The sequence below is a fragment of the Syngnathoides biaculeatus genome, chromosome 8 (assembly GCF_019802595.1).
Source record: "Syngnathoides biaculeatus isolate LvHL_M chromosome 8, ASM1980259v1, whole genome shotgun sequence".
NCBI classification, from domain to species: domain Eukaryota; kingdom Metazoa; phylum Chordata; class Actinopteri; order Syngnathiformes; family Syngnathidae; genus Syngnathoides; species Syngnathoides biaculeatus.
The window spans coordinates 20,607,843-20,620,637 of NC_084647.1; the positions used below are offsets into that span (position 1 = coordinate 20,607,843).

The 12,795-nt window shown below is 40.2% G+C and overlaps 1 protein-coding gene across 6 annotated transcripts in view; it reads right to left on the reverse strand.

The window, feature by feature from the left end:
* Positions 1 to 12,567, reverse strand: part of tyw1 (tRNA-yW synthesizing protein 1 homolog (S. cerevisiae)) — a 32,739-nt gene extending 20,172 nt beyond the window's left edge. The window contains exons 1-10 of one of the 6 annotated variants that reach the window (XM_061827420.1): positions 12,404 to 12,565; positions 11,081 to 11,208; positions 10,857 to 10,991; positions 10,155 to 10,256; positions 9,671 to 9,865; positions 7,994 to 8,269; positions 5,155 to 5,274; positions 4,080 to 4,206; positions 2,153 to 2,205; positions 1,950 to 2,068 (exon numbers count right to left, since the gene is read on the reverse strand). In XM_061827420.1, coding sequence (XP_061683404.1) covers positions 1,950 to 2,068; positions 2,153 to 2,205; positions 4,080 to 4,206; positions 5,155 to 5,274; positions 7,994 to 8,269; positions 9,671 to 9,865; positions 10,155 to 10,256; positions 10,857 to 10,991; positions 11,081 to 11,208; positions 12,404 to 12,494 — 1,346 coding nt within the window. In that variant the 5' untranslated portion in view covers positions 12,495 to 12,565. Of the gene's footprint in view, positions 1 to 1,949; positions 2,069 to 2,152; positions 2,206 to 4,079; positions 4,207 to 5,154; positions 5,275 to 7,993; positions 8,270 to 9,670; positions 9,866 to 10,154; positions 10,257 to 10,856; positions 10,992 to 11,068; positions 11,209 to 12,403 lie in introns of all 6 variants that reach the window. The other 5 variants (XM_061827423.1, XM_061827419.1, XM_061827422.1 and 2 more) reach the window with 5 other exon arrangements.
* Between the last annotated feature and the right edge of the window lie 228 nt (positions 12,568 to 12,795).

Below are 12,795 nucleotides of genomic sequence, written 5' to 3' on the forward strand. Positions count from 1 at the left end.
TGAAAAAAATCATGATGGCGTTTCGCATTGGAAAACACTGGAATATTAGCAGAGATGATAAATAAACTTGATTTTGTCATGAAAGAGGCGAAGGGTAGGACCCAGATGCAGGAAGTCGAGATGTAAGCGTGGATTTCAGGAAGGTTTATTGCCACGCAGAGGTCATGCGTGGGAAGGCAGTCCAACAGGGTGACGGTATCAAAATCACAAGGCAAAAGGCTGGTCCAAAAAACATGAAACGATGTCAAAAATCGGACATGGCAAAACATGAAAACGTAACTTGTCTTTGATTTGGCTCAGTGATTCTATGACATGAGACAAGGCAGTTACGCTAATGGACGCTCGTGAACACACACACAACGATCTGGCAACATGTAGCATGAAAAACAAGGCTAAAATACACAACATAATCAGGGTGCAACTAAGTGCAGGTGCTGTCAAGCAGCATCAGCACGAACGTGGATGCGCCACACGGCCATGCCGCTGCCCGCCGCAAATGCTGTCAAACACCCAACTTAACTGTGCTTCTGCAGCCGTGCGCGAGCGCGCCGCGAATGTGCGCGTGGCCGTGGAGAACCATGCCCCTGACATATATATCACGTGGTGTAAAAATGTTTGGGTCGGCGGGAATGATTAGGGTCGATCGGGAAATCGGAACCACAAGTTGTTTTTTTTTTTTGTTTTTGTTTTTTTTTTAAACGCCTTAGCATCCAATAGCAGAGCTAACTCAAAAGTGGATTGTTGTGGTTTGACTTGACACTGGTGTACAGCATGACTTAATATTGGACAGGGCGTTTTTTTCCTTTTTTTGAATAAAGTGTTTTATGAGATTAAACGCTAATGCTGACAATAAAAAATAATAATAATGATTGTATATAAATAGTCCTTTTTTCCAAGATGAATTGGCTTTTCTTTTCTTTTTTTAATTTCAGAAAAAAGTAATGTTACAGGAATAAAGTTGCATTTTGAGGGGGGAGGGAAGGGAGAGAGTCACATTCTATTAGATAAAAATCTAAAATTAAATTTTAAAAAACTGATTTAAAAGGAATAGTCTACTTTTCCTTAATTTATGTCACATTATGAGAATAAAACTTCAAATTAATGAAATTAAAGAAAAATAGAATCTCACAGGAGTAATTTTGTGAGGAAAAAAAAGTCACAAGTGAGTAAAACTGGTCATTTTACAAGAATAGTCGTGTTTTTTTTTTTTAAATGAAATCACATTACAAGAATACACGTTGATTCAAACAACCTAGAATTTCACAAGTTTCCACGAATTATATTGTATTTGTAAAAAGAAAAATAGTCATAATCTTATAAAAGTAAAAAAGGATTTTTCTTTGAGGGTCAAAACTCATTGTCCGATTCAGTGATCATTCCCAAAAAGTCTTGAGGTCATTTGTATGCAGACATGTAAGCAGCTAACCTTGCGATGACACGACATTTTCTGGAGGTTGTCAGCGCGTGTGTTTGGGGGGGGTTGTGTTGCAAGCTCGCTGACTTCCTGTCACCCTTTATTGCCGCTTCTGGACAAAATGTTACGCGTGTGGCGACGGGGAATGGTGCTCTGACTGCGACCTTCGAGCGGGGAACGTTGGCGACAAACACCTCGACTGTCGCCAACGCTGTCATGAATCAGCATCCACCTTTTGGTGACTCCCGCATTCTCACCGCATGCTGCTTGATTACAATGACAGCGACAACTTTCACTTCTAAGTAGTGCTCGGGAGTTACTATTTGCATGTAACAAGATTATTGTGCAAAAATCTCAGGATTACTATTTTAGTTACATTTGAAAAAAGTATATCCTTGTGCCTTCATGTTGACACGCTCCGATGACTCGACAAAAATCGCTCATTTATTATGTTACACTCCATTCCAACAGCTCAGACCCTTTACAGTTTAGCCAATTTGGAAAAATTTCTTGAAAAAGTCGACTGCGGCCTTACCTCCAGCAAAAGACGCACTTGTTGGCACAGGCCAGGCTGGGCGTAGTCTCCATGCAGCGGTGGGACTGGATGCCGTAGAAAGTGTGCTTGTAGCAGCCGCCTCGGCCTCGCAGCATGGACTTGTTATATATGCCACAAAAAAAAAAACCCTCAGCTGTCAATCGCGCCACTGAAAATGGGCTGTGGAGTTGAAGTGGACGTACCTTGGTCCAACGGCACAGCTTCACCCCTGAATGACTTCCGATTAACTTGTAACCTGGACAGAGATCACAAACAAGACAGTTTATCAAGAACAGTCACTCTGAATGCGTCATTGACTTTACTTGCTTTAGCCCCAAAAGGGGGGAAAAAAAAGTGGTGCATTATCCAGGACATTACCCGAACATGACACAGTAACCTTCACATACTCGCAGTTTCTCATCTGGGGATTCTTTATCAATTTTTAATTTTTTCCAATTTCAAACAACAAAAAAAGTGTTTATTTCATTTTTTTTAGGATACTATAAGAAAATATAAACTAATACTGCCGATGTGGTTATGACGTGGTTGCTTTTGCTCAAGTTGTTACCCTTTTATTATTATTATTATATTATTTTATTATATTAGAAGGGTGATGAGGATGGAGCTGCTCCGGAAAAGAGCGAGAGGAACACCAAAGAGAAGGTTGATGGATGTTGTGAGGGAAGACATGATGCCAGTTGGGGTTAGAGAGGAAGAAGCAGGAGATAGGCTACGATGGAAAAAGATGACATGCTGTGGGGACCCCTAATGGGACAAGCCGAAAGGAAAAGAAGAAGGAGAAGGAGAAGACAAAAAAAACAAAAATCAACTGCTTTTTCAAAAAATTATATTAGTGGCTAAAAATTTGGTGCATCATTCCCATTAAGACTGGCTAACTTCAATTTATAGCTGTTTGGTAATTTTTCATGTTAAAATGAGAACTGAATTCACTACTAAAAAAAAAAAAAAAAAAAAAAAATTCCTGACAACGAATTGCTTTATCGTTTCTAGCCGTGTCACAGGAAACCAGCAAGAAATGTCCCGTGTTCCGGACAAAACGCAGCAGGTCAACATTTGGGAGGACAGGAGTGACACATCGCTATTTATAGCGTAGTCGTCGTGGACGGCAAGCAGCAGGAGTGGGAGCTGAATGGCTGCCAGAGGGTGCTCAGGGACTTCTGCAGGTGAGTGAGCCAATGCACTAGCTAACCCTATATAAAAATGGCCCAGAAAAAAAAACCCATGGATTTACTGCTTCATAACTCAGGGGACAAGGTGAAGGCACCTGTTGAACACATTGAGGTAATGTCCCAATTGCCAATTTGGAACTGGCCTTCTGATTCTTTTATTATTGCGCCCTGGAATGCTGTGGCTCTGGAGTCTGCCTCTTGCGGTATGGCTCTCAAGATACGGCTCAAGTCTGAAGTCTGTTACGCCTCTCGCAGTGTAGCTCTCGAGTAGGCCACTTTCATTGCGCGTGCCGCATTAAGCCTCATGAGTGGTGCCGATCGCGACAGCTACTGCGGCTTTCACAGAATCGCTCTGGAGTCACGGCTCTCGAGTCGCAGTTCTCCCGCAGCACCCCTTGCAGTATGCAGTATATTTACAGCTCTCGACTCGAGAGCGCCACTCACGCGCCCCTTGGATTACAGATTCTGCAACTCTCGAGCCATTCCTCTCAGAGTACGGCTCTCGCAGCCCAGGTCTTCCGACCCTTGAGTCGTGCCTTTCATCTAGCGCCTGTTGACTTATGGATGGTTTTGCTCTTGAGTTGTGCCTTAGGCTCTCGTGCTTCATCTAGTGTTAGATAAAGCAGCAACACACAGGCAGCCTTTGGCAGAGTTGACCGCATTGTGATTGATTTGTAAGCAAAATGAAGAGAAGTTTGGGGACTTTTAAGTCAACAAACTTTGTCGTCCTTGTGGAGACAACAAAGGTGAGTAGACTGCCGGCAAACATCTGGCTGCCTTCCCTCAGGGACGTCCTTTTATTTTTATTACTACCAAGCAATGATGCTCTAGCTTCATCATCATCATCATCATGCACAAACACCTGGCAGATGCTCCTGTGGAGAAAAAGCTATTCGCCGCTCCATTAAGGACTCATTGGAGCGCGGTGGCAAGGCACTACCTTGTTTACTCAGAGCTTCTCTCAGGGCGGGTGTGATCATCTCTCGTCGCTCTTCCTCTTTTTCCTCTTGGCTCTTCCTCGCCATCTTCCTGGAGCGCTTGGCCACCTGCCCACCGTCTGAGGGCATCTGCGAGCACATACAAACCATAAAAGATACATGATAACAGAGAAACACGTTATAGGAGTAGACTTTACACGATAATGATTTTTGGGGCCGATCATCGATGAGCGGGTTTAAAAAAACGACAACCGATCAACGATACGATCACAAAATGGACCAATGAGTCTATTTAAATGATGTGTTCATTTACTGTATATACTTGTCATTAATTGTTAATATATATATATATATATTTACAGTAAATAATGTATCTTTTTTCATCTTTTTCTTCCAGTGAGGCATAGTGACAGACAGAACAAATAGTCTTCTATTAGATGGCAGTAAGCACATACTGGAATTAATTTCGACTTTTTTTCTTTTTTTTTTAGTGTGTCATGAGATTTTTCAACTGTACAGTATGTCCCTTGGCTCCAAAAAGGTTGGAATTTGCTGCTCTGATCAATATCACGTGTTCAACAGGACAGGAGCCTGTTTACAAACAACTACGAGCGGTAGCATTAGCTTCAGAATCAGAATCTGAAGAGATTTTCCAGAAAAATGCTTTTTTTATTCCGACTATATAGTACACATCAGCATATACAATATACACCATCTCCAAAATGGTTTTTTTTTGTGGAATACAAAAAAAGTTCAATTAAATGCAAAGATTTTCGAAAAAGTATTTTAAAAATTATTTAAATATCCACCTTTTTTTTCTAAAAAATATAAAATGCAAAACTCGTCATGGCTTTTTTTCCTGACAAGAACGCGGTCTGTATTTTTAAAATGTATAAATAAACATATTAAAACTGATCTAAATGAATGCAAACGCTCGTGTTATGTTTACATCTCCATCCGTTGTTTGAGTCACTCATCATGTCGGTGGGCGTCCGCGCGTCTACCAGACCATCTGCCGCTTCCGCGGAAGGCGAGGCTGCTTTCAAAGCGCACAAATGAGACCGGCCACACGCTGACCTGTTTGACGCTGCTCATGAGGCTGCCCAGATCTTCCATGTCCAACACGGAGGGGGAGGTTGACGAGTCGTCATCGTCACTGCTCGACTCCACCGGCTCCTCCTGGGACGGGGTGAGAGACTTCAGAGGTGGATTAAAAAAAAAAAAAAAAAAAAAAACATGCTAAATGCTAACAGCTAATGAGTTTGCAGGATGTTTGAACATGTCCAGAATGCTGCGTTAACAATGTTTTGTATGGCTGACTGATGAATTAAACTTGCTATTAGCGATGATCAAGAGTCATGGGATATTTCTCATTAATTAGTAATTAGTAATTTTGCTGTTTTTCTTCAATAATTAAGCTTTTTTCCACTTTTCCCTAAAATTGGTAATTGAAATACATACTGTGAAAATATGCTTTATCAAGTAATTGGTTAGTTCTAGATAAATAATATTAATACTATTAATATACATAATAATGTATATATAATGATAATAATTTAGCTTTTGTTTTCGAAAATTGGTTACTCAAAATGTATGATTTTTTTTTAAATGAATTCATCCTAATATTTGGTTATTTCATTTGTTGTAATACTGGGAGTTTTGTATTAAAAAAATTATAGAGCTAAATACATTGAAACAAAGGTAGTTTATTAGGTAAAGTATAAATATTAAATACATATACAGTACATAACATTTAAATGAATGATAATTGCTGAAATTAATCTTTCAAATAGACCGTATACTAAGTAGATATGCAAATGATATTTTTCCTCAGCTTTTCCTAAATAGCTGATGTAAATGACAATTTGTCAAGTCATCAACAGAGTATAATATTAATTATTTTTCAAGAAACTAACAAACCAATTCTTGCAGCATTTTTTTAAACCCTCTGTTACAAACTCAAACAGACGAGACGTTTGATTGAACTTTCTTTTTAACATAACTGGTTAATTATATTTGAATTAGTAAAAAAATGAGAATAGCAATGATAGTATGACTAAAATAACTAATTTAAAAATCTCAATTTATTGTCATCTCAATGATGTGGCCTATAGGGCCCTTGTAAACACAAATGAGCGCACATTTCTCTTAAAATAATAGAACCTGGTTTCCTATCCGCAACGCCACAAATGGGCGACAAAAGTAAAGCCTTGGTGTGTGACACTTGGTTGTGAACACCACGTCCCGGTAGACATGAAACTTGTTCATTTATGCCCCACCCTCGCGCCATTTATAGGCTGTCAAAATTAAAGACCGAACGGAGGGTAAAGCTAAAAATCGCTTGCAAGTATGAAAAGGATGACGGCCGCGCTTGTCAGTTGCTGCCAGGAACAAGTCTCGACGACACAGTCGTCTCCCGAGGTGTCCGCTGCCATGACGACGGGTCATCTGTGAGCTGTCACATTGTACGTGTGTGCGTGCGTGTGTGTGAAAATGCAGCGATTGGTGAGAAGAGCAAAGAGTGTGTCTGCAGGACAGGCAGAGATCTGACAGAAATGTCATATGTGAGGCGTGTAGAACATTTTGTAAGCGGACACACTAAATACGGCCGAAAACCGGCAATATGTATGTGTACATTCAATTTTTTAACATTGTTTTCTGTATAAATTTTTTTAACTAATATCCATACAGTAATCCCATCAGCATGAAACGAGGGTTTCAAACTCATTCTTGTTGCAGGTCACAGTCATTACAATTTCCATTAGAGGGCTATTATGACTAAAAGCTGATGGTTTCTTGTCTCCTTATATTAGTATTACGTATACACACACAACAAATTGATGGACACCTAATTTGACATCACCACTCAAGGATAAGTCTGTTCAAATATTGTTCAAATGACGATTAAAAAAAAGTGTGTTAAAAAAACGTAATATTTCAACAATATTATTTTGAAAAATTACAATTTAAAATCTTGGCACAGTTTTTACCCGGAATCATAGACCACATAATTAATTGCAAGTGGCCTCTGGGCCATGAGTTTGACACCTTTGGCGTAAATCTTTTTTAAAAAATAATTTTTGTTTTATGTGAACTTATCTTTTTTTTTGCCTTGTAGAGCACTTTTGGTGCAGTTTTCCTAATGATTTGACAGAGGTTTGCACCCCCCCCAAAAAAAAGGAAATAAATGTGCCTATGAATTTGAAAATGCTAAAGCCCAAACACAAAGTAATTCACTGTAGCGTATATGCCGCGAGTATGAGTATGAGTACTGCTTTATGCCATTTGCAGTATGTACTGCTGCTTTTTTGGAAACTAGAATTACTGTTAACATCCATGCTAATTTCTATTAGCACATCTCTGGTGTTGCACAGAAATATAAGCAATAATTGATCGGCGTAACCTTTTTAAAAATACAACGCTTCATTCTTTTGTTGTATGCTCGGTTTGTATGTAATGCTGATGTTTGAAGGTGCAGACTTACTGTTAACATCAATGCTCATTTTTGCTAGCCTGTTTATTGCTTTTCGTATTACATATGAGCGGATTTATGTTATTAAATAACGTGGTTGAATATTTTGTGTTTAAAAATACAAAATTCTATTCTATTTTTTTTTAACGTGTCAGCTTCACACTAAACTTTAAAAGCTTGAAGCATGTACCCTGTGCAGAGAACTGTGTCCTCAAAGTGACATTTTACAACAGGTACTGATGAATACTTTAAAAAGTGTCTTTTAAAATTTTAAGTGTTTAAAGCATGTGGGGAGGATAAAACTATTTTTTCAAACGATCTCTCTATATTGAGGATTGTCACTCTTGTAGATGAGTCTAGAATATATCCCTCTGAATAAGCGGTGGTCCACTGAAGCAGATTCATCACTTTGTGTCAGCTGTAATTGTTTTTTAAGTACCTCACCTCAGTGTAGTTACTATCCAGAGCGGCGTTCTCGTACGCGTCTACTTCCTGTCCATCTGTCATGACACAAGAAGTACCCTTCTCGCGTTTCCCGCAGCAGTTGCCGTCGTCCCGGCAGAGATCCCGCAAATGTTTGAGGAACTTGAGCTTCCAGGCCTGGAAGTCGGCCTGAACGCTGCCGTTGGCGCTCTTGGCCACATTGCAATCGCCTTCGCCACGGGTCAGGATGCGGGAGGCGCTCAGCATCCAGAGCCACTTGTCCACATTTTTGCCCACCTGGACAGAGAATCTATCCAGTCAATCCCCTCATATATTCAAATTTGTCCATAGGCCAATTCTCATACATTCATATGTGAGAGGGGGGTGTGTTCCTGAGAAAAAAAATGCATCATTGAAAAAGTACCAGTAGTTTAGTTTTTGGAGGAAAAAAATATTTTCAACATGAGGTTAGCTATGAGGGAGAAAATATTTTACAGAAAAAGTTCCAAATTTACAATTTTTAAAAATTACAAAATATCCATCCATCCATTATCTGAGCCGCTTATCCTTATGAGGGTCAAGGGAGCCCTTGACCTGGAGCCCATCCCAGCTATCTTCGGGCAGGAGGCGGGGTACACCCTCAACTGGTTGCCAGCCAATCGCACTCACAATCACACTTAAGGGCAAATTAGAGCCTCCAATTCATACATTTTTTGGGATGTGGGAGTGGCCAGGGAAAAGTACCCAAAATATCCATCTATCTTCTTAGCTGCTTATCCTCACAAGGGTCGCGGGAGTGCTGGAGCCAACGGTCAGGAGGCAGGGTACATTCTGAACTGGTTGCCAGCCAAGCCAGCAGGGCACATTGAGACAGACAATAGTCACACTCAGTCACACCTAGGGGCAATTTGGAGTCTCCAATTAATGTTGCATGTTTTTGGGATGTGGGAGGAAACCGGAGTGCCTGGAGAAAACCCACGCAGCCACAGGGAGAACATGCAAACTCCACACAGGCAGAGCAGGGATCGAACCCTGGACCTCAGAATTGTGAGACTGCGCAGCCCCAAAATATACATTTTCCTGAAAAAAAAAAGACCTGCACCTTTAAAAAAATATTCGTATAAAAACAAACAAAAAAACTTGGGCACAGTGGTCAGCTTGAAAGCGTTGGCCCAGCTGGAAAACATTGGCCTCATAGTTCTGAGGTCCCGGGTTCGATCCCGGACCCGCCTGTGTGGAGCTTGCATGTTCTCTCCGTGTTTGCGTGGGTTTCCTCCAGCCACTCGGGTTTCCTACCACGTCCCAAAAACATGCAACGTTAATTGGACACTTTAAATTGCCCCTAGGTGTGATCGTGAGTGCAGCTGTTTGTCTCCAAGTGCCCTGTAATTGGCTGGCGACCAGTTCAGGGTGTATCCTGCATCCTGCCCGTTGGCTCCAGTACCCCCTCGACCCTCATGAGGCTAAGCGATTAAGAAAATGGATGGATGCATAAAAAAAACTTGCTCTTTAAGAAGTTACAAGATAATCAATATTAAAAATTATAGGAAAAAAAGTGATATTTGAAGGGAAAAAAGGTACATAGTTTTGAGGGGTTTTTTTTCTTTTAAAAGAGATACTCTAATTTTTAAGATTGAAAACAATTGTATGATTAAAAAATATATATATATATTTTCGGTTGACACGAGGAAACCCTACCGTGTTATAGTTGGAGGCGTAGAGAGAGTTTCCCAGGCCAAACACGGCGTAGCGGAGGCCCTTCAGATAGGTCTTCCCATAGCGGAAGTCGGTGGACGCCTCCTCCAGCCACTTGCAGAACCAGCCGGCATTGTCGGTGGGCTGCCCGTCCGTGTACGTGGCCACCAAGAACACGCACACGCACTTGCTGCTGCTCTGGCTCAAACAAACAAAACCACGGAGTAAAAAGGAATTCCCACTTTTGGGACATGCGCTACTCCCAAACAATTTGGGGTATTTGGCAATGTATATGTTGTTTGGATACTACTTTAATATTGTGTGAGGAAGGTCTGAAATGTAGCAATTTTCTTGAAGGCAATCTTTTGTTAATATGAATTTGTCGACCGTTAGGGCTTGAATGATGAGTACATCTGGCCAGATGTTCATGTTGGAAAAGGAAGCCACCATCTTAGCGCAGCCGCCAAAGGAAGGAGGCACGTCTTACCTCTGCAGCCAGCCGATCGTCTGGATCGTACTCCTTCATGTCCAACACCTCGGCCGGGAGGCCCAAACTCCTCACGTCTCCCGACAGCTCTTTTGCGAAACTCTGTGAATGTGGGGGGGGGGCGACAGTTGAATAATTTTATTTGACAAGAGATGGAAAATTTATAGTAAATATCAACAAAGTTACTGATGAATTATTACGGGAGGGTGACTTGGGGAATTTTAGAAAATATTCCAAATTGGAAACTTTCCACAGGAATTAACGGGAAATGGAGTAATTTAATAGCTAGGGCGAGGTGATCAATTTATTCATCCATTTTTTTTTAGGGGACAACTTTTTTCTTTTTTTTTTTAAATCAAATAAATGTATTTTCCCCCCTTAATAAAACGAGGCAACCTACCTGTCCTGTACCTGGACAGCTATAAATTGGATGCAGAATTTTTTTTATATTTTTCAAGGACAATAATCTACTTTCTATTCACTTCTCCAGCCCGGTTAGGGCTTGGAGTACCTACTTGTTTTCTTGACTGCTCTTGAGACCCAACTTTCAATTTTGTCAATTCATGGTTTATTCCCAACCATTCTCAGTTATTTTCCATAGAAAGTTTCCTAATTTGAAAGTGAGGAAAATTTTACAACCCTAGACATCATAGAAATTTCAGCTTGGTGGGTGAGGGATACAGGTGGAAACAATACTCGTACTTTCGCTGTTCCGGTCTGGGAGCCGAAGAAAATTTTTACTCCAGAGATGTGAACTTCAGTACGTTTAGCACAACACTCGTCATTCTTTGTGGCTTCCTGGACCCAGGAGCTGACGACATCCTTGGACAAACTTTTCTAAAAAAAAAAAAAAAAAGTGATGTTTTATTTAAGACAGCAGTGATACACAAATATGTTTAGGTCTCCAAACACACCTGCCAATGTACCTTCTTGAGGAATATCTTGAGCGCGAACCACAGCGTGATAGTGAACGCTGCAGCTGTGTACAAGTAGAGTCGGTTGTGCCATATGTACGTGATGTAGTTCTCGTAGGCACTGTGGGAAGAGTGCACCACTGGGGGCAAAAAAAAAAGAAACACAATCAACACCGATGGACAACAATAAAAGTCCAATGCACACGAGGTGATAGTTGGTCGGTGCTCGATAAAATGACAAGTTTGTCGCTTATGCGACTTCTTTACCCTAGCAAATTTCAGCGTGTCACACTTGAGCAAGTGCATGTTCCAATGGTTCAAAGTTACCTTTTTTCCACTGCAATCTCCTCCTAACTTGAACAACACTAACATGTCCCTGCAACATTCACGACTGTTCCATATTTTTAGAACTGATTTTGTCAGCCATTCCAGACAGATAGATGTCAATTACTTTATTTCACATCAATGTTCACATTAACAATTCTTTTGTCTTGTGTTTTTTTGTTGCTGCTTTTTAAAATCTTTCGGCTGAATTCGTTTTGTCAAGGTAGATTCTATATAAGTGATTTCTTGAAGGAACAGGTCTAGAGGTAATCAGGATTGGGTGTGATTCGTGAAATGAGCTCATCTTTCCAAAAACCGTTGATCATAATTAAACAGGAAGGGCAATTACTTTTTCACACAGAGCAGGAAAGTTTTTTTTCCTCAATAAGTAAACATCACCATTTAAAAATTATAAATTTAATTGGGTTATAGTTGTCTATTTGCATTTGGTGGAGGACCTTACAATGTCTGAAAACTAAAAAAATGGAATAATTTGAGAAGGGGACAAACTCCTGCCTCCTGCCCAATGACAGCTGGGATATGTTCCCTTGACCCTCGTGAGGATAAGCGGCTCAGAAATGAATGGATGGATGGGCCAAACTTTTGCATGGCACTGTAAAAATATTAACGAATCAGTGTCCATAATATTTCTCTTTTAAAAACTGTTAGTACCGGGTTCAGATTACGCTGATGGCTAACACCCCACGCCCCTTCAACAAAAAAAAAAGCAAGAAAAAAAACTATGAAAGGCGCTTATTGTGACTTGTCTTAAATGTCTTAAAGATACATTGACGGACGAAGGAAACACAACCATTTAATAACTAAAAGACTGTGCCTTACTAAAGTATTTGTTTTGATCATTTAAAGCTGAATTTACTAAATTTGTCGAAAAAAACGGGAGGACACACGCGGTTGCTTGTGGATTTGATGTTGAATGTGGATCAAATGCTAGCTAAAAGCTTTCCCTGCGTTTCGCTTAAACAACTTAGTTAAAGGCTTAGATAAACTCACCTTTTGTTTCCGAGGAACTCGCACAACTTCCAAAAAGTAAAGTGAGGACATTGAAGCAGTGCATAGCAGCAAACGTTTTGTATGAACACATATTTTAACAGTTACAGTGGATACTTGTGCAGTGCAGAACCATTGCTGTTCGGTTGAAAAGGATTGTGGGAGATGTAGTTTTTAAATTGTCAAACCGAAGACGATGTGCTTCACGTAAATACTATTTTATTACTATTTTTTAGATAAAGTCAAAAAAGAACCAGAGTCATTATTTGCCATAATTATTAAATTACAAAAACGCGTTCGTCAAAAAAAAATGAGACGATACGAAACAAACCACAATCATGGCAACCAGAACAAATTAACTAACTAACTAACTAATTTCAAATCTAGGTAAAAAA